The following is a 25294-nucleotide window of genomic DNA, read 5'->3' on the forward strand; positions in this document are numbered from 1 at the left end:
CGACCGCACGCTTTACCCACTGGCCTATACCAACGCCTCCTAGATAGCAGGCCTGTGCACCCTGTTTTATGACATTATGCTACTTGGACCGAAATTTTCATTGCCAAGCCCGGCGTGACGGAAGCGGTGACATCAAAATCACCGCAGCTTACTCGGGAGCGTCCCCGTTAGATTCTACAGCAGTCGTACGAGGTAGCGTGACGTCACGGATTAAAATGCACCGGCCTTGTGCCATCCGGAGACGTTAGCCAAGCGTCTTAAAGCGCTCGCTTTCCCGGGAGGATTTTATGCATAACTCGAAGTAACGCTAAACGCCGTTCAATTGGACAATAATGCTTTTGCATTCACAACTCATAAGAAGTGCTTAGGTGTCGTCGTATTTTGTCTTTGTATGGGGTTCTGGCCAAGGTGGAGGTCTGTCCAGCAGCGCAATAGAGAGCCGACAACCTGAAACCAAGTATTGCGATGTTCAAAGAGTGACGTCTGTAAGGAAAGTACCATCAGCCTGTTTGTGTCTTCCGCTGGACGAGGGTCTCTTCCAAACATCTCTAATTCCTACTGTATTGCGTCATCCGACACCACCTTATGCGTGCAGATTTTGCAATTTCATCGCAGCACCTAAACCTCTGCAACCCTCTGTTGCGGCCACACTGTTTTCCAATCGACATATGGTTGTCTGCTCTACGCGCCCATTACAAGACACGCCCAACTCCACTACTTTCTCTTAAAGGACCCCTCACCAGGCCCCATAGCAAATTTTGGTTATACGCTGGAAGTTACGTTTCCTCTAGGGAGCGCTCTGCCGCAAATATTTTTCAAATCGGCTCAATAATAGCCAAGATAGAATTATTTCAGCGCCGCGAACCCGTGATTTCAGGAGGCGAGCTCCACTGCATAGCCAGACTCTCTCTCCACTCGCTTCTCTCCTCTCTCCACACATACGTCACGGGTCCTGCTTTCACTTTCTTTTTCTGCTCGCTTTTTTTTTTTCGGCGATGCGCACTTCTGCTGGCGGCGTTACGCGCGAGCTGTTATCGTTTCACGCAGCGCACGATTTTGCGTGCTGTGCACACAGACGCATGACTAGCGGTATAATTCAGTGCTACACGAATACTGAGACAGAACAAGCGGATCGCTGAGCATGATCACGCGCTGGAACACGGTAGAAAATGGCATAGTTTCGGTACCTGCGCACGTGGCCACACGACGGTGGTAACAAGCAGACGAAGCGGAAGTACATCTCTCTTGCTTCGGTGCGAAGTAAAACAAAAAAGAACACGCAGACATTCCGCTTGTGTGTTTCATTATTTCTCTAAACTTCAATTCATCAATTCAAGCAACAGATCACAGAGATAACAGATGTTGTCTTGAATAATTCTCGAAGTCACGTGTCACCACGAGCAACATCACACTGCGGACCCCAGTAAGTAGGCGCGGGTGCACGAGTACGTCATCCTTCGGCTTAGAGCGTGGCGGCCGCGAGGAGAAGGGAAAATGGCGTTCGGTTTGAAATTTCAGGTCTTTCCGCGGCGCGTAGCGCCGCGGGAAGACCTGAATACTTTGCAGACACGATCGTTATCGCGCAATGTATGCTTTGCGCTTGTCATCTCAAAATGACCAGACCTGGTGAGGGGTCCTTTAAAGGTCTGTAGCAACAAAATTTTGGACTGCGTAAAAAAACATATCTTAAGATGGCGCTGATGTTGAGGAGCCTCCGTGCAGTCTTACGCTTACGCGGCAAATGTGAGTGAAAGTGCCACGAAAAGCTCACAAAGCTAGCCGTTTTCGACAGCGACACTGAAAAAAAGAATGACGCCATTCCCCCTCGCCGCAACTAACGCATGACTTCCAACACGCTGTTCCTCAGCATGACCTCTGAGACTGGGGGGCGCACGCGGCATGGTAAAATATTTCAGAGGCAACGTGCTTGGACCTTCGTCATGGCCGCTACCACCCACGCGTCGTCTGCGGGCTACTTACAGGTTACTAATTGGACAGTAATACATCCACCAGCTCTGTGGCGTGGCCAAGATTGCTTTAGAGGTATATACTGCTCATTCAGGACCAATTTAGACCCAAGGTAAGTTTGGCTACCCGCGTTGGTTCCTTCCGTACTCGCGTTTTCTTTTGTGTTGTTTTGAAGCTACGCCCATGATTTTCCGTTCCATCGTTCATCGCGCAGTCCATCCTCCAAGCTTTGCCCCCGTAGGTTAGTGCTCGTAGGGCACACTGATTATATGCTTTCCTTTTCAAGCACAGTGATGATGACCAAATAGAAAATTTTAATCTTAAAACCGAATATGGATTTGCCTAAAATGCTCGAATTTATGCCTAGGTTGTCTGTTTTGTTTCATGTATGTATTGCTGATATCCTTTGATAATTTTGCTACATTATGGGTGATATAACGTAAACCTATTCCAAACTTTTTCATTCGAATTCTGCAATCAGCCCTCCACAGTTGGTCACAAACATTTTTAAGCCACCCCCACTTCGCCTGTCAGTCACGCGACGTCTCGCAAACTGAGAGAGCTCCCCATCTGATATGACGTGTACACTGTGATTATGCATGAGTGGGCGGAACAAAAGAAAAAATAGTCACTTTTGATTCGACGCCTTTTCGCCATTAGCCTTCAGCTATTGGCCAAAGTTTTCGGGCTGCACCCACTCCACCTGCCTGTCACGCGACGTCACAAAACCGTGAAAACTCACCGCGTCAAAGTGACGTGTGCGCGTTAAAGATGCAATAATATGCCGAACAAAACTGAACTTTTCTCTGAATAGCCGCAGGCTGCCCCGTTCTGAAACAAATAAAAGATGGCTGCCGCCGAACCCTCAGGCACTGGCTACTCGCACCTGCCAGAGAGCATGGGTTTATTTGCGTATAATAAAACTTCTTGCGTGGCCGTGTAATGTTTTCGAGCACTTTCGGCACGTTTATGACCTCGCTCAGCCAACTTTGCTGAGGAGCCAACTTTGCTTTGCTTCCGTTGCATGTCGCCGCGATTTTCGACCAGCCACCACAAGTTAAGTGAGGGAAAACTGACCGATCGCAGACGCCGGCACCACCCTTTTCACCCGTTTATCACTCTTCAGTGCGCTATCTCGACCCCATCGAATCACTTTCCACTTGAGCGTGCTCCTCACTTCTTATCAGCCAATTAGATAAGACAAGCTGCTTAGCGTAGTTAATGTTATTTATTTTTAAAGCAAACAAAAGTGACTTCCTATCAACAAGGAGAGCGTTTGATTGGCCTGTTCAGACAACCCCGCAGGTCACCGCCCTAGGCTTGCGTCGTCGCTGACGCAAATTTCACGTCAGGAGATTGGAATAAAAACGTATTGGAATAGTTTTATGTTACAGGGGCCTATATTTATGTTTTTACATTGCCATATCATTGCACTAATTTCCATTGCGAAATGCTGAAATACAGGCAAGGTGCATTGAAGAAATAAATTCATTATTTATATCTGCTTATTCTTCTGCTATCATCTCCCATTTTTATGAAGGCATTGCGTCTTAGTCTCATTTTCCGAGCTCTGCCATACTGCTCCCTCTATAGATATTCGTCCTGGACGTCATGCTTTGTGGTACCTTGGCACTTCAGGTCATCATTGTCACCTACGCCCTCCAACTTCAATATTCGCATCCTTGGTGTCGATGTAACTTTGTTACATGTTTAGCTACTTGAGTTTCGATTGATAGGAGTTATTTTAGAGAGAAATGAGAAGGTTCGTTACTTTTTAGGCATGAGGGAGGTGCGAGCCCCCCCCCCCCACCCTATGCGAATTAAAAAAAATCTATTTCAATGGCATAGGTAGTTTAGGTCGCCTACGAGATTGTGTATATACCCTGAATCAATCCATAGAAACGAAACACTCTGTCCTTGCTGCTCAAAAATAGGCTCTTATGGCAAAGAGCTAGGCACAAAACAACCTACTTTAAGAATTTGATGTGAATCCTGTCTAAATGTGCCGCATGTGCTCGCAGGGCCGGTGGATCCGTTCCTGGAGGAGTGTCCTTTTCAACTGCATGAAATGTGCATGACGCAGAGCATGGACATGGCGAGGGCCCTGCTCCTACTTTACGGACAGCCCCACAGGAAAATCAGTCTCTTCTACGAAGAGATGTGCGGGTGAGCCGTGCCCATTTCAGAGGGAACATCGTACACGATAATGGTAATGGGATATAAACAGTATCCAGATGTCAAGTGAACAGGTCTCTGGGACCATATGTAGACCGTTTTATCGGCGAGGAGCAACGCAGCCTCAAACAAGCGCCGGGACGCTCTCCTCCCCGCACTGGTATGTGCAGACCGTCGTTTGCCCCATCGGCAGCTTAGAACGGAAGCGGTGTTATTGCGAATTAGGGCGATTCTAACGCGTTCCGTCTGTGATTGCTGCGATGGCAGATGACTCGTGGTCAACGGGCTACCATTGTGCTGCATTTGGCTGCAAAATTATCTTTCGGAAGCGAACGTGAACTCCATCTTCAAACGCGGCGACCTCGTGGACCCCGTCGCTGCGGTTGCACACAAGCGCCCGCTTTGAATTGCCAGCGTAAACATAAATAACTTGACGCCATCAGTTTCGTCGCGTGTATGTTCGGAAGATTTTGTTTCGAGCGAGCACACGATGACAAATTCGGCACCCACGATCAAACTGGGACAGCAGTTAAAGGTGCACGTTCGAGACAGTCAACTAGTGCGAATGGACGAAATCAACATTTTCTTCGTGCACGCACAGTAAGGTTATATTGTTGTGCTCTGAGATTTCATGCTTGGAAACCAACATTCCAGTGAAAGTTTACCGAGGAAGTGTTATGAAAACAGTTCGTGCGGACTAGGAAAATTAACGGGTCTTATTTTTCTTTCTGTAACCAAAGCCATGCCTGCCGTGTGCCGACCGCCCCTAGTTCTCATGGGCTCGCGCGTGCTTCCTCATCTCACCGGCAAGCTGTCGGCCGACGCCGCGCATTGCACGCTTTATTGCTTCAGAAAATAAAGTTGCGGCTGCAAAGAGTGGTTCGTTTTTTAGCTCTATATAGGTGCGCGCTCGTTTCTTCAGGGTTGGGTCAGGGGTCCGTCTTGGGTTGTGGCCATTGATTGTGTGCCTTGTGGTGATGGCGTGTCGGTGTTCTGCTCGGGGATAACGGCGGGCCTAGGTTCGGTGTGTGCCCGTTTCTTGGGGGTTCGGTCAGTGCTCTTCTACTTCTACTGTCGGTCCGTCTTGAGTTGTGTCCATCGATTGTGTGCCTTGGTGTGATGGAGTGTTGGTGTTCTGCTCAGGGATAACGGTGGGTGTAGATGTCTCGAGTGGCTGAGCTGAGCCAGTGCTAGGCTGGGCTCGCTGTGCTTGGAGTTCTTTCTTGACCTCGGCCAGCTCTTGGGCAAGCCGGCGCCTGGTTTCTACCAGTGTCGCGTTGGTTGGACGGAGTTGTTCGAGTTCTTTGCAGTACGCGTTGGTAATCCAGGCCTGCCAGCTGCTCGGAGTGCTTTGGCCACTAGTGGCGCTTTTAACTTCGCCCTGTACTGCGTCGGTCCAGTTGACTCTGTCACGGGAGCGCGATCGCTTAGCGCCGCAGCTGTTCCTGTAAGATGAGTCACGGCCGCGGGATGCACTGCGCAAGGCATGACGGGAAGCGTGGCGTGAGGCATGGCGCGGCGCGCTGAGGGATCCGCTACGGGAAGCACTGCGCGAGCGTGAGTGTCCAAGGCGTGGAAACGAGCTTGATTCGAATGCTTGCTTTTGCTGTTCTTCAGCGTTACGGCGTTCCCATCGCCGTGGCCACACGACGTATGGAACCTTGTATTTGGCTCTGCAGAGGCGGTCCCTGGTGGGGTGTTCTTCGCCGCAGAGCTTGCACTTGGGGACACATTTGTGGCCCTCTCTAGGATTAGAAACACCGCATACAAGGCAAACACATACTTTCGGTGTGGGGCACATGTCGCGCTTGTGACCGACCTTGCCGCACACTTTGCAAACTTCTATTTGCTTCCTGTAAAAGACAGCACGGCTACAGCATGGATCCGTAGCGCACATACTTGGGAACCTTGATACCGTTAAACACTACGATTACTGTCATCGTGTTCCGATTCGCTTCGCCCCGGTGGCGAGGTTGTTGTACTCGGTAACGATCTGCTGCATTATTTCGGCTTCGCTGTCCTCGAGTGCTATGCCCCTGATCACCCCCTTGACTGTGTCTTGGGTGGTAGTTCCGTAAGCGCTCACTTCATATATTTTGCATTGGACGTTGACAGCTTGAATTCGAGCATACTTCTCCGCTCACTCCCCGCTCGGAGTGCTGAGCACCATAATGTTCTGCTGGGTATTGGGACACGCCATATCCTCAGCTCAATCTGCCTTCTCAATTCCCGCTGCAATTCCCATGATGGCAGTAGCCCCGCATGCAGCTCTGCATGGCCCGCACGACGATCTTAATTTGAATGCGTAAAGGCAAGGCGCAAAAGATCAGGACTAAAGAAGGACACGAACGACAGGACTTCTTCAGTCCTGGTCTTTTGCGCCTTGCCTTTACTCATTCAAGCATGAACCAACTAGCCCAAGCAAGAGTTTTACTTGATCTTAATTTCTTTTGCAGGCATAAGTTGTCCCGTTTGCGTAATGCTGCTAATAAGTGTTGTGAGATCCATGGCTTGTGACAAAATGCCACGGTTCTTTCACATTTATTTTTGGAGGTGAACTGTCGTGAGTATTATATAACTAGTGAAAAAATGTGGAAAGGGCTTTCTCAGCGTCGTTCAGTGATTTTATTTCAGACCAATTTGTATTAACAACAGCGGTTATGAAGCAGTCTTTAAGCAATCATATCCGTACCTATGGAACAAACTAGCATAGTTAATACAGATCGGTGATGCTTCATCGAGTAAGTTAATGTTTATATCACGCATTATAACAACATTTTTTCCTTTCTAGTGATACGGTATGCAAGATATGATCACTATTTGTACAGAATTCGTTAATTGATGATGAAGGAGAACGGTAAATGCAGCGAAATATGAAATCTTGTTGTCTTGTGCAAGAAAGGAGTTACCGAATTCAATTCAAACAGATTCGCAATTAGTAATGGTTAAGCATAGGTCATGTCTTCTTCGATAAGAAATATTAGAAGAAACATATATGACTGCAGCACTGTGATTGCTCATTAGTCTATTGCAGTGTTCCGATTTATAGTTAGGGAAGCAATACAATTTTTTGTCATCGTCGGATAACCAAGTTTCAGTTATGGCAATTAATGAAAACGAACTAGTTAGCAATGCGAGGAAATTATTGATTGCATCGAAATGTTTACGAAAACTCCTCCCATTGAAATGAAGGATGGAATAAAGTACGCTTAAGAAATAATTCACTTGATCGGCTTTCAGTAAAGAAGCCATAATTGTTATGCCAGTTGGCCAAAGAAGGAGCTCTCGTATATTTTGCTTTCGTCAGATTCCTTTCGGATGCGCACAAATTTGCTGTTAGTAGACTTCCTAGCCTTGCTTTGGCAGTTGTCAGCCCATAGGAACATCCAGTTTCTTTCTTTGTTCAGTGTTAGAGTTTGCGAAAAGCAGGCCTTGCTACATGGATGGGGTTAGGTGGTCTTTTGCAAAATGTGTGATCGTTGAGAGGGCCAGAGAATGCAGTGTCGCTAAGAGAAAGTTTGTCTTTACGCGGTTTGCTAACAAAGTCAGCCTTCTTAGCTGTACAGTTTAATCGAGCAATTATGTTTTTCTTGTCATTTGATCTGGCGGGTACGCGACGAACAATGTCCAAATCGTTAGGCGATACGGAACAGCCAATTCTTCCCACTACATTTTTTATCATTTACACAAAGTCCTCGCCTTGGGAGCAGGGAACGCCCTTGATCTCGACATTGCTAAGGCGAGAGTACTGCTCAAGCTCCTCAACCTTGCGAATCAATGAGTGGTTCTGGGGATTTCAGTTGCTTGTTCTCAGCGATCAGAGTTTCGCAGTTCCTAAGCAAGTCCGTTAGAGTGCTCAGCACTTGTACTCAAGGAATCGACTCATTTCTTCAGCTCAACAACATCAATTCTAGACTCCTTCATTCTCAGCAAGATCTTATTGCCACAGATGAGTTCATAGGTGCTTTTAGCGATGTTGTCAATTTTATCTTCAAGAGTCCCTCAATTTCTTGACAGTTCTGCATTCGTTGGCATGGTATGAGTGATGAAGACTCAGACAGAAAAAAAGAAAAAGGCACGGTTGATGGCAGCAGCAGCAGTGGCAGAAGAAGAGAAAAAAAAAAGGTCAACGTAGGAATACCTGCACAAGCAGAGGATTCAGGCTTAGATGTGGGCCGTGCAATGCCGCTGCTACCAGTGCAGAGTAGGAGTCGATGTCGGCTCACTTATAGGGCGCGCCCCGATTTCCAGTGGTCATTTTGCCGATGCGAACAGCAGACCACGATGTGGCTACGCAGCCGCAGGTTCACCCCGTGTGGATGGTTCATCGCCGTCCAGGAAAGCAAAGGGACGGGACAGCAATGCGAAGACGCTCGCTCAAGAAACAGCGGCGGACAAGGACATCTGCTCAAACAGAGGATTCAAGCTTAGATATGGGTCGTGCAATGCCGCTGCCAGAATGATGATGTTGAAAACATCATTCACTGTTACCGTTGCAACTTGTTGTAAATGAAACCCAATAAAACGGTATTCGTGCTATTTCACTCCACATCAAAAGAAGGTGAAGTAGACTCCAACCATAACGCTAAAAAATTAATTATAGAGTTTTACGTGCCAAAACCACGATCTGATTGCGAGGAACGCCGTATAGTGTGGGACTCCGCAAACTTGGACTACCTGTGGTTCTTTAATGTGCACCTAAACCTATGTCCACAGTGTTTTCCCATTTACCATAACTCTCAATGATAACCCCATCTAGGCTACTAATTATTCATTGCCGATTTTTGGGGTTGTCCTTGATTCTAACTTGAAGTCACTTTCCAAACCTCACATCTAAAGCAAAAAAGCAGCTTATAGTATCCGGGTGCTTAACAAAGCATGCCCATAGTTCGGCTTTCTTGCTAACCTTGCTTTCTCTACAGCATGCGTTCATTCATCGTTACTTCACCTATACTGCATTTCGTCATGGGGTAATACTTATCACTCTCACCTAGTTCTTTCAAAGCCATCATTATTACTTTCCGATTACCCCGATGTAGCACATCGATACTCTTGCGAGAGCATCACATTCTCAGCATTTATTCGCTATTAAAATCAAGCATGACAATCCTGGTTTACAGCTCCCTTCACTCAAACGTTCTCTCAATAATTTTTAACTGAAAACAACTTGTTTATCCAAACGAATTCGATTTACATCAGCTTATTTATTTATTTATTTATTTATTTATTTATTTATTTATTTTACTGTGGTCTAAGTTAGACCATGGCAGAGTGGTACATTTTCATAGCAAAGATACATTTGGGCAAGAAATAAAAGACAACCAATAACATTCAGTATTAACAGGATACAGAACACTTCAAATTAGATGCTCTTCAAAAGATACCAAAGATTTTTGGGTTAAAGCTTCGTTAAAGAGGTTATTCCAATTGTTTGTTGTGTAATAAAGAAAGAAAGAAAATTTCTTCTTATTGCCTAAAGTTACGAATAATTACAGAAAATTCGCCAGTTTGTTCATGACGCTGTTCTGGAACTCTGTTTCTGCTAACACTAAGCTGCATCTGAGTATAGGCAGTTTTAAAAGGGGTCTATTTTTCTTGTTGCTCGGCTTGTGATTGCTTTACTGCAATGTCATTTACCGCGCTTTGCAGGCTTTAATAAGTTTTCAATCGTTAGTTCTGTATAACATGCTATGCTTTGTTATATTATGTCTCAGTTCACTTTTTTTCCTAGGTTTAGTACTTGTTTGTTGTTTTAGTTGAAACCTTACCTTTTTGCCGCATCTGCGTTAGCCTGATTTCCTTTTTTTTAAAGTTTGTACAGGAGGTCTCCGTACATCCCAGAGCTTTGGGACCTCCTCGTGTATATTTGGTCGCTATGTATATTTTTGTAAGTGAATGAATAGATGCTTCTTCATTTTGAGGCTCCATATTTCTACTTTCTGTTTCTTTTCTCAGCCGATGCATCCGCTAATGCAGCTCACCTTGTCTTTTTTTTATTTATTGACAGTGTTAGCCCAAAGGCCGATACAGGGTGGAGTAAACATAAAATTAACTTCAAAGATCGCCACAAACACGAGCGCTACACAAAGCAATCCAGAAGGATGAAAAGATGCCAATTGTATTAGAGGCAGCGAACTTGTGCATCGGTGAACATTACGAAGGAGTATAAGCATGCGGTGTGAATGCGATGCAGTCATGTTACGCAGGACCCGTTGACCGTGCTATCGATCAGCTATACAAACTAACGCCTCATGAATAAAATAAATCCCGAAAGCATGGATCCGTAACATCACGCTAGTGGGCGCGCGTTCAATATGGATGGACGTATCGTAAACAATGCGATAAGAGAGACGTTAAATATTTTGCCGTTCGCTGGTCGTTGCTAAATAATGTTAATGTTAATGAATAATTATAATGGTTGGACCGGCAGCTAACGGGAGCGACGCCATGACACCCAAGCGGTTCGTCGATCCAGACAGCGGTCCTGTTTCAATCCGGCACACCAGGCTCCACACAGCAAAAAGTTTTCACACTTTTAAGGATGCTGGTTTTTCCGATGGCTTATATCCCTATATTTAAGGCATTAAAAAATTACTGTGCAAGACAGCTAGCTCAATCTACCTGCAATGAGAGAAGCCATAGTGAAAAACTGTTTGTACTCACTCTGACTACAGCTGGTGCGCATTGAAATGTATGAAACGAGAGTTTGACACTCCATAGATAAATAGAACTTAATTTCATGGCGCTTTCCTGTGGGTCTACTGCTTAATGTCGTTTTCGTGTCGTGATGTTAACTTGTCACAAAACGTCGTCGAGAAAGAAAGCTTCATTTCCCTCCATTAGAGATTAAATCTTACCTCTTAAGGAGACGGGTGTTGGCGTGGAAAAATGCACATAACATCGCGTTTCCACTTCACGGGATTCTCGACAAGTCCGTGACAAATATAGCCACCGCATGGGCGAGAAACGCAAGAGGCTAAACGTTAGTGCAAGATGAGACCACTCTGGAAAGCTGCATGTGATCCACCGCTGAAACGTTTGCTCGACTCGCTAAAATATGTTGCAAGATCAGCGGGTCGGCAGAACGCTACCGTGCTGCCGTGCGTTAAACGGGATCTGTCCCGCGCAGGTCCGAGCCAGCTGCGTGCCGGCCCCAGGACAGCCTGGACAGCTGCACACGCGAGCAGAGGGACACGATGCACCGCTTCCACCTGGCCACGGTGGCCGCGCAGCAAACACTGTGCTCCGCACCACCGGCACTGCTGGCCAGTAAGTCGCCGGCACTCTTGCAAGAAAACAAGTCGCCGGCATGGCCGCCCGAGTTTGATAGGCGTTTGGTGCGCGCAAGAAGGCTCCAAGTGTTGGGCGACGACTGATGAGGTATAATTGGATATAATTATAATTTGCGTAAGGCGCATCAGCCAGTGACAGCTCGCTCATTTGTTCTATACCTATAGCACACATTTTAGGAGCTTTGAGAGTGGCGCCACGAAATATAATATCATTTGAAATGGCCTATTATTCAAGTTAGCATGTTTCGCACAGGGGAAGACTGCCGTGTATAATGTGACAACTGGAAGAGCAGCATGAGTCTGTATTTCTCTGTACCGGTGCTAGGCAAATCTTTCCCATCAAATGGCTATGGCGAAAAAAAGTATTGAAGGATTCTGGTTATGGTTTTAGTACTTGCCGACTTCTATTCGGTAACGAAAGCACGCGACAAATATTTCCGAGAACCAGCAGAAAGAGTGAAGGTGAGCACAAAGTTGTCCATACCTTTAACGGTCACGCGAAGCTATTGTATCGGATAAGAATGCGAACGTGCAATTTCCAGCTTCAGTAGTGAGCCGAAGAGGGCGGGCTATTCGACGAATCACAGTTCGGCTTCATGACAAGGCCACTGTTAAGGGGTTAGTCTGTTCTTTATTATCATTTGTATTGATACTGCGGAATAATAGAAATGACATCATTAGATAGCTGGCCTAGATATCAAACACGTGTATACCATAGCGTACGGCCGTTGCGGCATAACTTCCAGCACGAAGGTGCGAGTAGTGCAACCGCGTCGTGATTATTCATTACGCGTATACTGCAACGATCACTTCGGAAGGAACGACAGAAGAAAATTGTCATTTCGGCAAAAATACCCCTCTATCACCACTACTTTTATGTCTTTTGTGGAAAATGAAATGAACACTCACAAAAGTGGCTTGTAGGCTTTCATTCGACTTGTCGACGACTAGGCATACCGTAGAGGAATCGCCTACCAGCACTAATGTATGCCTGCGACATCGTCATTTTAGCCAACAATACTAATTACATTCAAAAGCTCGTGAACATTAGAGGGAAAGGAGGCAGAATATTTTGGATATTGCTTTAGGGTGGGAAACTCGGCGGCTATGTGGTATACGGAGTTCCCAGCTAGCACGTATGCACCAAGTTTTAAAGGTAGACCAATCATTCTATGCGAATAAAACCAAGTGGTTGTTTAGAGTTTCGTTGACAAACCGCAAGTAATTATTTAATTCATCAAGTCCAATTATTTATGTCGACATTAATGCGATTAGCAATTTTAGTATACTCCACGCACTTTCCAGTATCCTGTGGATCTATAACCGTTTTCCTTTAACGCCACCTTGGATCACTCGGTATGTGCTACTAGAGAAGTGCCACCACCCTTCAACGCTGATGCCAAGTTGTGTCAGTAGTTGGAACTAGGACCTGGGCGAGTTCTCGTTACCAGTGGGCAAGAGCTAACTGCCTAGCACGCTTGCTCGCACTGCGTATGTGCAAATAGGTATGTGCAGATTTTCATAATAATCAGCATAATATGTAAAGCGTATCACCAATGACACACCCGTCGTAAAATAGATTGATAATTGCACTAACGTCGACAATCATCTCCAGAGAATGTGTGTGCCGCCCTTTTGACCTGTAGGACTGCTGGAGAAAACTTAGCTGGTATGGCAGCACGAGAAACGAAACGGTTGGTCAACATTTTAAAGGAGCCCTGAAACACTTCTTGAACATAGTAAAAGAAAGTTGCGGATCTGTCGGAGATTGCTGTGAACATGTGAGCCAAATATTACTACGTTGCATGCAGCGTGGAATTTGCAATCTCGCGTCAAAAGCAGTGAAGAATCGCTCGCCTCCACAATGTTGTCATGTAGCGTTATCGCAAGTAGCTAGACCCACTAACGCTATTGGCTAATTTCATGGTTCAATTCAATTCAATTCAGCTTTATTAGACATCTGCCAGATGTTTGGAGCGCAGACAAAAAGCCTGAAAAGGCTTGACTGGGTCCGTGCACCATAGCATGACATACTGTGGCATCAATACCATACAAAAAGTACAGGATATCCGCGAGAGGATAGTAGTGGATATTCGCGAGGATATTCGCGAAAGTAGAGGATATGATAGCGAGAACATTTCCAGGAATAGAGTAAGTGCCAATTTTAAGTTAAAAATGCAAGCCCATTCAGCCCTGCAAAGGTGGATGACCAGCGGTCGGACCTGCAAATGTCGTGGTAAGAAAATTTGTGATAATTGGTAATTGTGGTAGAGACTTATCGTCACTTAGTAACGACGGTCACAATGGCTTTGTGGTCGCTATGATATACACTAATCAGCATACTCGCAACTGCAGACACATTCTGTGCGAACGCACACAATTGCTAATGGCAGCGGGTCAGCCTGTCCAGGTGGCCCAGTCGAAATGCGCCAAGCGTCTCAACGAGCTGACTTGCCAGCACGTAATTCATAAGGGCGTTCTATACCGCTTGTATATGCGTGCGTCCCTGGCGTAATGGTTTCAATATCGGGCCTCTGTACTAGATGTCCTGCATATGTTTGAATCCTCTCGTCAGACAGTTTTAATAATGTATATTTAATTGTTTATTACAGAGTACTTCGCTGAAATTTCGAGTTTACAAACTCACGAAGCCGTATCAAGCCAGAAGGACGAAGTTTAGGCAAATCGATGTACTTCCCATAATTCCCTTGCTGGCTCAACCGCCCCGATTGCAGCTCCCGTAGACCCTAGCACCAGAGCTCCCTCTAGCAATTATTATATAAAACATTGTGGTTTTGGGAAAACGTGGGGAATGTGGGAGATGGAAATTCAAGACGATGAACAACACCAGAACACGGTAAAAGCGGGAGCCAACGTTTACACAAGTGGACTTGTCTTTTTCAAGGCGACATATGTTCTCCTCGTCACAGTATATACATAGGTGCAGTTCTTCTAAAGGGGAGAAAGGGTAAGGCGGGTGGGCGACGTAACGACCGAGCATGTGTTAGCGGCGAGGGTGTAGAACTGAAAAGGAAGATAATGCGCTATAGTGCGTCGGGGAAGGAATGCGAGGCTACGCCATGGTGTCAGCCGGTTGATGCGTCGTTACAGGTTTCCCTTTTCGCTGACGCGGCCCGGACGACAGGAAGGAGGGGGAGGGATTCCCTGGGGATCAGTGAACTATCGCGTCTCTGCGGAAAGTCAGAGTCTGAGAAAATCTCATGGGTGGCGGCAATGGAAAGGAACCTGCCGTGAGTAACTACCTGAGAAGAAAAAACGAAATCGGGAAAAAACACAATTTATGATAACTCAAAGGGAAGCTCATTACTTTTCGAAGCGACATCAGGATGCCTTAGAATACGCACTTATAAGGCGAGATATAAAAAGGAAGATGAAGCATGTGCTTGCTGCGATAAAGCTAGGGAATCGATGGAGCATGTTGTATTCGAACGTGAAGATATCTGTCCAGCGGTCGATTTAGGCACCAACTGGCCTCCTTGAAGCCCTTGGGTTCAGTGAGAGCGAGAGAAAGTAAGCATGTCCGCAGTAGAGATTAGTAAGAGGAGATTCGAAAATTGGTGGAAGAATAACGGCAAACAGAGGCGTACAAAAACAAAGGTCACAATAGGGGTTCAGAAACTTTATTTATGGGAATTAATCCTGGGTTTTTTTTTTACCATAGGTAGGGCACTAAGCAATAATATAAGAAGAGCTTGGTGGAGCAACCTGCCGCCCCATTCCAAAGGGGACGATCATAACATCCATCCATCCATCTGAAAGAGAGAAGAAAAAGCGTCAGAAAATGGTGCTCGACCGGGGAGAAAAGGGATAAATATATAAATGAAATAACGAAAGAATTAATGAAAGGAAAGGGATCTTGGAATATGATAACCCAATTAACAAAGATATGGCTAAGCAACGCAATGATAAATAGCTAGGTGATATTGAAGTTTGAAGTTTCTTAGCTTTCCTCTTACTACACCAGGTGTCAGCACATGCCTTACTGGTTTGCTTTGTCTCCTCATGAAGGGCGCGGGAGTTTTGAGGCACGGACATTGAAAACTCTATGGCAGGTTAGACATGTACAGCTCTGCTGTAAAAAAAATGCAGCACGCTTAAGCTTAGCCTTTAAAAAATGGAAAGCCACAGCATTCAAAATCCCTGGCTCCTTTTCACGCTTCCCGGCTGCAGCTTATGTAACCGTATTGTTTACCGGGAAACGTTGGCGGCGAACGCTATGCACGAAGGCGACGTAGCTAGAACACGGCCTCTTGCCCGTGCCGATTTTCTGTTATTGTTTTGCACTTTTAATATTTTAGTCTGAGAAGATTTAGCATAAAAGGCATGCGCTGTCAGATTTTTCTTTCATGACACTTGTCTTTAGGCTATCATTTTCAAAATTCCGAGGAGTAACTTTGTAAATAATGGTGAGCAAATCGAGAAGAAGGTGTAAGCAGGTGCCAACGTTTCGACAAGTGGACTTGTCTTTGTCAAGGCGACATATCAAAAACAAAAAGACAACGGACGCCGGACGCCGACGACCCCGGACGCCGGCGTCCGGGGTCGGCGTCTCGGCGTCGGCGGCAGGACTGATAAGGGAGCAATTAAAGAAGAAATCTCTTTTGGCAACTCCAAGCTTCATTTTTATTTTTTATGAATTTCGTGGAAGACAAGGAGGCAACGTTAGGGGCGATTAGGGGACGGGGTTTGATGAGTAAGGCTAAAGGCAAAATTATGAGTGTGGATTATATTTGTCATTGCAGGAAAATTATAGAGAATGTTCTAATAAAATGTTTTTTCCTTCATGTGATTGAGGCAAACACGGAGATCAAAGAACTGGTATCTACTTCGAGCAGGTTAAAGGTGTACCTAAATGATTTTGTAGACTTTTTTATTTTTATTTTCATGCATTAAATGAAGATCCTATTCCCCGAATCCCTAGAAGAGATATTACAGAGCCCTCAAAGTGGCCAAAATTATTTACTATAGTTACTTTTCTACAGGTCAGTTTCTGTTTCGTTTCCTAGGATGTGTATTGTACTCCCCATACGTGGACCGATCCCGAAGACATAGTGTTGGAATCGCACCGCTGGCACGAGTTGTTGGGGTCTCGGTGCTGACGCCCGTTATTGCCAATGGGTCGCAAGCCCCAAGGGTAGCGTTGGCCTGGCGGCCTGGGGCACTGGAAGCATCCGAAGGTCCCGGCAAAGCATGAGAAGACTGGTAACAGAACAACTTGTTTATTCTAACATAGCAAAAGAGCGGCCGGTCAGGTCGACCGAAGTGGAGAGACGGGAGAGCACGTAACTCAACAGTACAAATCGGAGCCTCTCTCCTGGCGTCCGGGGGCAGCTGCTCTTATACCCTCGGCGTCGCGGTCCAAAAGAGAAGGTCACGGGATGAAGGTCACGGGATGAAGGTCACGGGACGGCGGAGCATGACCCCACGACGGCGCGAACTGTCGGGCCGAGAGACCTGCTGAACCGAGTGTAGTGACGCATCGCCAACCCTCACCCACACGACGGCGCGAACAGTTGAGCCGAGAGACGTCCAGGCTCCTCATTCGGGGAACTCCGCTCCCCGGCTGCCGCGCTTTGACAAGCGAGGGCACACACACACACACGCACACACGAAGACACGTGGCACTGAAACACGCCTGGACACGCTTGGCGGGTAGGCGTTGCGGCGGCGTCGAACAGGCCAAAATGTCCGCCGTTTTGAACAAAGCCCCGGCGTCCGTTGCATCCGCGCCGGCATTACCGCGCGTTGTAGGCGAAACGTAACAGACCGCCCCGCCGGGGGAAGGAGATCCCGATGGTCAGGGGACTGCATCCGCTGTCCGGAGGGATGTCGCTCGATGATGCTCATAACCGAAGTCGGGCGTCCTTTGGCGTTTCTTGAGCGCAGCGCACAGAGAAGGCCTCGTTCTCACGTTCAGGTGCACACAGGACACTGCAAAGTGACTTCGGGAGAGTTGACATTTTTGTTCTCGTTTCCGGCAAGCGTTAGAACTACGCCGAAAGTCAACCGCTCAGTCAGCAAGCACGGCACAAACCTCACTAAGCCCTGCCAGGCTTTTTCCCCTTTTATACTGCTGCCTAGTTCCTTACAGTAGTTTAGCAGCACTCAGAACGCGTCCACAAATCGGAAAATTGCACTAGAAAGCACATCATCACTTTGAAACACTATACAAAAGCAATAGGTTAAAAAAAATCCTGCCTCAGGAAGAAAAACATCAGTAACAAGCAATTTTGAGGCTGATTCCCACGTTAGGGGCTTCGACTTAAGCCATCGGCGTTACCGTTGAGACTCCCCTTTTTGTAACGCACCTCAAAGGAATATTGTTGCAAAGCGAGGCTCCAGCGCAGGAGGCGGCCATTTTTGGGAGAGATGGTCTGCAGCCATTGGAGAGGGCAGTGATCCGTTTCAATGATAAACCTCGAGCCAGCTAGGTAACATGACAATTTCTGAACGGCCCACACGATACACGCACACTCTTTCTCGGTGGCGCTATACGCCTGCTCACGACTGGTCAGCTTACGACTAGCATACAGGACGGGGTGTTCTACTTCTCCATTTTCCCGTTGGCACAGTACAACGCCCATGCCTCGCTCACTAGCATCACACTGAACAACGAACCCTTTTGTGTAGTCGGGCGATCGTAGCACAGGTTGGCTTGTTAGGGCGCTCTTTAGGGCGCTAAAAGCTCTTTCCTTCGTCTCATCCCAGACGACTGTTTGCGGCTCTGTCTTTCTTAGAGCATCCGTCAAGGGAGCCGCGATATCAGAGTACCTGGGGATGTACCTCTGATAGTAGCCGGCGACACCTAAGAACGACCGAATATCGGTCTTCGTGCGCGGTTGCGGGAAGTCTCGCACAGCGGCCACCTTTATTTCAGAGGGGCGGCGTCGACCCCGACCAATCACGTGTCCGAGGTAGACAACCTCGGCCTGTGCTAACTGGCACTTGGGAGCCTTGACTGTCAAGCCCGCATCGCGCAGGCGGGTTAGCACTGCCCGCAAGTGCGCCATATGTTCCGGCCAGGATGCGGAGAATATCGCTACGTCGTCTAGATACGGTAAAGCGAATTCTTGCTGTCCCCGCAACACTTTATCCATGAGGCTTGAAAAGCAGTATGGCGCGTTCTTCAAACCAAAACTCAAAACTTTAGGACGGAATGTCCCCATTGGTGAAATGAACGCCGCATACCTACTAGCCTCTTCTGTAAGTGGAACCTGCCAATAACCCCTGACAAGATCTAGGGTGGAAATAAACTGAGCGCTACTCACTCTCTCAAGGCGCTCCTCGATGTTAGGGATCGGATAAATTTGATCCTTAGTGATGGAATTAAGCCTGCGGTAGTCGACGCAAGGACGAGGTTCCTTGCCCGGTACCTCAACTAAAATCAAAGGGGAGGTATAATCACTCTCACCCGCTTCAATAACACCGAGCTGTAGCATTTTCTTTACCTCAGCCTCCATAATATCGCTCTGGCGGGGTGACACCCGGTACGCCTTGGATCGTACTGGCTCTGGGGAGGTAAGTTCTATGTCATGAGTAAGGACAGAAGTCCTACCAGGCCTCTCAGAGAACAGACCTTGAAACTCTTGTAAGAGCTGGTGTAGTTCTGTTTTCTGCTCAGGCGACAGCGATGCTTTACTTATTAAGTCACTAATGACTTGATCGGTGTCTTTCCTGTTTGTCACTGAGCCTAGTCCCGGAAGCTCGACCGGAAGCTCTTCGGGCACGTTTACCATCATGCACACCACTGCTTCCCGTTGCTTATAGGGTTTGAGCAGATTACAGTGGTAAACTTGCTGTGCTTTCCGCTTTCCTGGCAGACTCACCACGTAGTTAACGTCCGACAGTTTTTGAACAATCCGTGCTGGGCCCTCCCACTGCACGTCGAGTTTGTTCTTTAGCGATGTGCGCAATATCATGACCTCATCGCCCACCTCAAAACGACGGGCCCTGGCTGTCCGATCATAATAAACCTTGGCCCTCTGCTGGGCCTCTGCCATTGCTTCACCTGACAACTCCTGTGCCCTTCTTAAGCGTTCGAGGAGCTTAAGCACGTACTCTACCACGACTGGGTCGTCGCCCCTGCCTTCCCATGATTCTCGAAGCATGCGAAGCGGAGATCGCAGCGAGCGACCGTACACCAGCTCAGCTGGCGAGGACCCCGTAGCCGCATGCGGCGCGGTTCTTAAAGCAAACATCACTCCAGGCAGACACAGCTCCCAGTCAGTTTGATGTTCAAAACACAATGCTCTCAACACGCGCTTCATGACGGAGTGGAGCTTCTCAACGGAATTCGACTGGGGGTGGTGCACTGAGCTGTGTAACAGCCTTACCCCGCACCTTTCGAGAAAGGCTGTCGTCAAAGCGCTAGTAAACACTGTACCCTGATCTGACTGGATTTCTGCAGGAAAACCAACTCGCGCAAATATGGACAGTAGTGCATTGACTATCTCAACTGAGCTGAGTTCTTTAAGCGGCACTGCTTCAGGGAACTTTGTCGCTGGGCAGATCACAGTCAAAATGTGTCGGTACCCCGTGGCTGTTACCGGCAGAGGTCCCACTGTATCAATAACGAGCCGTCTAAAAGGCTCCGTAATGATAGGTACCAACTTCAACGGCGCCCTCGATTTGTCCCCTGGCTTGCCCACCCGCTGACAGGTGTCGCATGTCTTCACAAAGTGGTCTGCGTCCCGAAAACACCCTGGCCAATAGTACTCCTGCAAGAGACGGTCCTTAGTTTTCTTAACTCCTAGGTGTCCGGACCACGAACCCCCATGCGACAAGCGCAACAGATCCTGACGATAGCATTGAGGCACGATCAGCTGATCGAACTCCACTCCCCTGCGGTCTAGATACTTCCGGTACAGGACCCCACCTCTTTCCACAAAGCGAGCATTTTTCTTGGCGATACCTTCCTTGATAATGCAGCGTATGTTTTCTAGGCTGCCATCCTTCTTTTGCTCGGCTATCAAAGCCGACCGGCTGACTTTTAGCAACCTGTTAAGTCCGTCTGACGTAGGCGCGATGAGCAAATCTGGAGACAGCTCTTCTAACTTTCCCGTGTCGGGATTTTCCTCTCCAGTATCTGGTGCCTTTAACGCTACAGGCTCAATTTTATCCCGTTCGGGCGTGCTCTGAATACCAGCTTGCTGCGCCTCTGACCCTTTTTCATCGTTCAACAACGTCGACCCCGCAACTACCGCCTTTGCAGCGAGCTCCCGAACCTTCGATCTGGTTAAGGCCTGAACGCTAGCCTCACCAAACAAAAGCCCCTTCTCGCGCAGGAGGTGATCGGACCTGTTCGAAAATAGGTACGGGTACTGGGGGGGCAGCATAGATGACACTGCGGCCTCCGTCTCAAGTGCTCCGAAAGGTCCTTCAATAAGCACTTTTGCTACCGGCAGACACACGCTATGAGCTTCCACTGCTTGCTTGATCCATGCGCACTCGCCCGTGAACATATCGGGTTCTACGTAAGAGGGGTGAACTACATCCATTGTAGCTGCGGAATCGCGAAGCACTCGGCACTCTTTCCCGTTCACGAGGAGGTCTCGCATGTAAGGCTCGAGAAGCTTCATGTTCTCGTCAGTGCTGCATATAGACAAAAACACGACTTGTGTTTTTGTTTCTGGACACTGCGCCGAAAAGTGACCCGGCTTCTGGCACGTATAACAAACGCGCGCTTGCCTCGTCTCGAACCGCTTTCTGCGTTCGGCTTCGGTTGCCGCCGTCTCCTTACGTTCGGTCGGACTGCTTTCACTCGCATCCGCACTACGTGTATCCCCCTTTGCTCTCATGGGTGTGAACTTCGGCCTCTCAAACTTGGAGCCAAATTCACCCTTTTGACCGTCCTTAGCTCCGCGAGCCCGACGCGTCACAAACTCCTCGGCTAACTCAGCGGCTCTAGCCACCGTACTAACGTCTGGCCTATCCAAGACCCAGTACCGCACGTTCTCAGGTAACCGACTATAAAACTGTTCTAGCCCGAAACACTGCAGAACTTTCTCGTGGTCACCAAACGCTTTCTCTTCTTTGAGCCACTCCTGCATGTTTGACATAAGCCTGTACGCAAACTCTGTATATGACTCACTTCTGCCTTTCTCATTTTCCCGAAACTTCCGACGGAACGCCTCCGCTGACAGCCGGTACTTTTTTAGCAGACTCGATTTCACTTTGTCGAAATCCTCTGCCTCCTCTCTCTCCAAGCGAGCGACTACGTCGGCCGCCTCGCCGGGTAGCAAAGTGAGCAAGCGCTGTGGCCACGTTTCCCGAGAGAACCCCTGCTTCTCGCACGTTCGCTCAAAGTTAACCAGGAACAAACCAATGTCCTCTCCAAGCTTAAACGGCCGCATCAGGTCAGTCATTTTGAACAATACTCGTTCTCCTGCACCGTGTGCCTGACTTCCATTACGAGCGCGTTCCATCTCTAACTCGAGACGCTTCATTTCCAAAGCGTGTTGACGGTCGCGCTCTTCTTTTTCTTTCTCTTTTTGTTCTTTAAGTTCACGCTCCTGTTTCTCTTTTTGCTCTTTAAGTTCGCGCTCCTGTCTTTTTGCCGTCTCCCTCTCCTCAATGGTCTCAAGGCATTCCGACAGCTCGTCATCCTCAGCTTCTAACTCAAGAATAGCCCTTAGCAGTTCTGGTTTTCTGAGTTTGTCTGAGACATCCAGACCCAACTCTCTCGCAAGCTCCAGCAATTTCGGTTTGCGCAACGACTTCAAATCCATGGCTCCTCTGAATGCTGCTTTCTCTACTGCCTACTATTGTCTTGCCGCAAACTAACCCGGTAGCAACGACAACCACAATTACCAGCTCTGTTTCTAACACTAACAAAAGCCTGGCAAAACTCAGAAGAAGAAAGTCCCGCACTCACCAAACCTTGCAGCCAAGACTTCCGCGCAGTCGTTCCGCTGCAGGCAACCAGTCATCACACAGGGCTCGTTGCGCTGCTCCCGGATGGTCGTTGTGCTGCTCAGCATACAGTCAACCGCATCTCTTCGCTGCTGGCCTCCGTTGTCGCGATCTCACCGCTGGCAACCAGATGTTGGAATCGCACCGCTGGCACGAGTTGTTGGGGTCTCGGTGCTGACGCCCGTTATTGCCAATGGGTCGCAAGCCCCAAGGGTAGCGTTGGCCTGGCGGCCTGGGGCACTGGAAGCATCCGAAGGTCCCGGCAAAGCATGAGAAGACTGGTAACAGAACAACTTGTTTATTCTAACATAGCAAAAGAGCGGCCGGTCAGGTCGACCGAAGTGGAGAGACGGGAGAGCACGTAACTCAACAGTACAAATCGGAGCCTCTCTCCTGGCGTCCGGGGGCAGCTGCTCTTATACCCTCGGCGTCGCGGTCCAAAAGAGAAGGTCACGGGATGAAGGTCACGGGATGAAGGTCACGGGACGGCGGAGCATGACCCCACGACGGCGCGAACTGTCGGGCCGAGAGACCTGCTGAACCGAGTGTAGTGACGCATCGCCAACCCTCACCCACACGACGGCGCGAACAGTTGAGCCGAGAGACGTCCAGGCTCCTCATTCGGGGAACTCCGCTCCCCGGCTGCCGCGCTTTGACAAGCGAGGGCACACACACACACACGCACACACGAAGACACGTGGCACTGAAACACGCCTGGACACGCTTGGCGGGTAGGCGTTGCGGCGGCGTCGAACAGGCCAAAATGTCCGCCGTTTTGAACAAAGCCCCGGCGTCCGTTGCATCCGCGCCGGCATTACCGCGCGTTGTAGGCGAAACGTAACAATAGCAATGCCGGGCCGACCCGCGGCGGAGGTGCAGTTCGCCATTAAGTGGAAGCTTTAGCTCGGGTGCGCCTATCTAAATACATGTAAAAGGAGAATTCGTTTTTCTCGGCAACCACTGCACCAAATTTGACGGGGTTTGCTGCATTTAAAAGAAAAACTTAAACTCTAGTGACTGTTGGTTTCGAATTTTTGAGTTAGGTCGTAAATTTTTTATTAAAAATTGGCAAAAATAGAAAATCTTCAAAAAACGAAACTATTAAGTTTACAACTCTGTAACTCAACCACTAAAAATGATAATACAATTCTGTGAATTGCGTCTAATAGTACATCTAAAGCGGACAAAATTGATGTGTTACACATGAATATAAAAAAATTTAATCATAGAGAAATACAACTTTTGCAAAACCGTTGTAACCAACGTAACAAATTCACGTAAGATGTAAAATGACATATTGAATTTCTCCGCTTTGAATGATCTAATGGATGCCGTTTACAGAACCGCGATATCAGTTCTTGATGCAGAGCTATGAATTTATAAACTTCGTGCTTCTATATTTTCAAACGGTCAAATATTTGAAAATCGTTTTAAGAAAATTCAAGCCCTAAATCGAAATTCCGCTTTCAACAGTCACTAGAATTTAACTTTCTCTTTCAAATGCAACAAATTTCATCAAAATCGGTCCAGGGGTTATCTCATAAAAACGTTTTTGCGTTTTTACATGTATTTGAATAGGCCGCGTCGGAGTTGGGCCCGAGCTAAAGCTTCCTCTTAAGGGGCCCACATACACAGCTTCGCCGGTCATCCTTCTTCACAGAGTGGAAGGGCACTGAGTGTTTTTATGACTTTCTGAGGCTTGCCAGCAACTTTTCTAGGCCTTCGAGGTCTAGAACCTTCGTTTAAGGACAAAGATTACAATTCGAAACTACAATGTCAATATTGCTTCAACAAAGGCAAAAGGTATACATAAACAATTACATGTAGAAGACTAAAGAAAAAGCGAGAGTTCACGGTATATATCTCCTCAGGAAAAACTCTTAGCTCACATAATTTTAAGCAATTGATTTGGCCTTGGTCGCAATCGTAAGAGGGTGGTTTGGTACATTCGGGTAAAAAAAAAATTGCCTCGTGTAGCAAACTCGTGCAGGAGGAAGTATTGCGTATTTCGTCGTAAAGGTATTCTTAAAACTTACTAAGTGCGCATGAAAATTGGTACGAGCTGGCCTCGCCATTTTCTTAGCGGCTAAATTTAGTGTATTCTTTCGAAGGACGTAACCTCAACTGTTAGGAATCGCCTTCCACCGAATGGAAGTTTGTCGTCTTCCAACCGTGAGTACGTCACATCGCCGATAAAAGTCACGCCCACTCATTCAACGACGCAGACCTGACGGCGACGAGCTTGTGCTGGGACGAGAAGGTGTTCCGCGAATGCGCCTTGGGCGACGCCACCGAGCCTCTGGGTCGACACCTGCTGGGAGTCGTCAGGACGAACGAGCAGTGCAGGTGAGACGACGCGTACGACGCCCTTGCGAAGCACGGACGACTGGAGTGCCCCGGGTGGCCAGCAGTGACGCCGTCCCCGTTGTGTCAGCCATATGCGTCATACACGTCGTGTTGCTTCCAATGCATACACTTCGTGTTCCATACATGCGTACACTTACACACACACATACATACACTTCATGTGCCATACACTTCATGCTGCTTCCAATGGGCCCCCTCTGTTTTGCCAAACATCTCTAATTGCCTGTGCGCCAATGTAATCTATGCTAAAGCGAGCATCCCTTCAGCGAATTACTTAGCCACGCCAAGCACGACACTGCGAAAATGCAGCAGCCAAGCACACTGGCTGCACTGAAGAGTGAAAAGTTTGTCGATGGCACGATGGCTGCCAAAAATACCTAACCGGCCAAGGTTCTGAAGCAGGGTATTGACTGTCGCCACCTTGGCAATAGTTACAAATACTAATAACGCAGCATAGGCGACTCTTGCATGGTTTCATTTCCCTTTATTTACGAATCAGTTAGGATTAGGAGTGTCAAAGTGGAGAAAAATTTGTGTGTGAAATGTGGGAAGCAAGCCAA

The 25294-nt window shown here is 47.8% G+C and overlaps 1 protein-coding gene across 3 annotated transcripts in view; it reads left to right on the forward strand.

The window, feature by feature from the left end:
- LOC126540244 (uncharacterized) overlaps positions 1–25294 on the forward strand; it is a 61298-nt gene that overhangs the window by 30198 nt on the left and 5806 nt on the right. For all 3 annotated transcript variants that reach the window (XM_050187045.3, XM_055075907.2, XM_055075908.2), the window contains exons 6-8: positions 3990–4134; positions 11273–11412; positions 24593–24713. In XM_050187045.3, the coding sequence (XP_050043002.1) occupies positions 3990–4134; positions 11273–11412; positions 24593–24713 (406 nt within the window). The remainder of the gene's footprint in view (positions 1–3989; positions 4135–11272; positions 11413–24592; positions 24714–25294) is intronic.

The sequence above is a fragment of the Dermacentor andersoni genome, chromosome 2, assembly GCF_023375885.2.
Source record: "Dermacentor andersoni chromosome 2, qqDerAnde1_hic_scaffold, whole genome shotgun sequence".
NCBI classification, from domain to species: Eukaryota; Metazoa; Arthropoda; class Arachnida; order Ixodida; family Ixodidae; genus Dermacentor; species Dermacentor andersoni.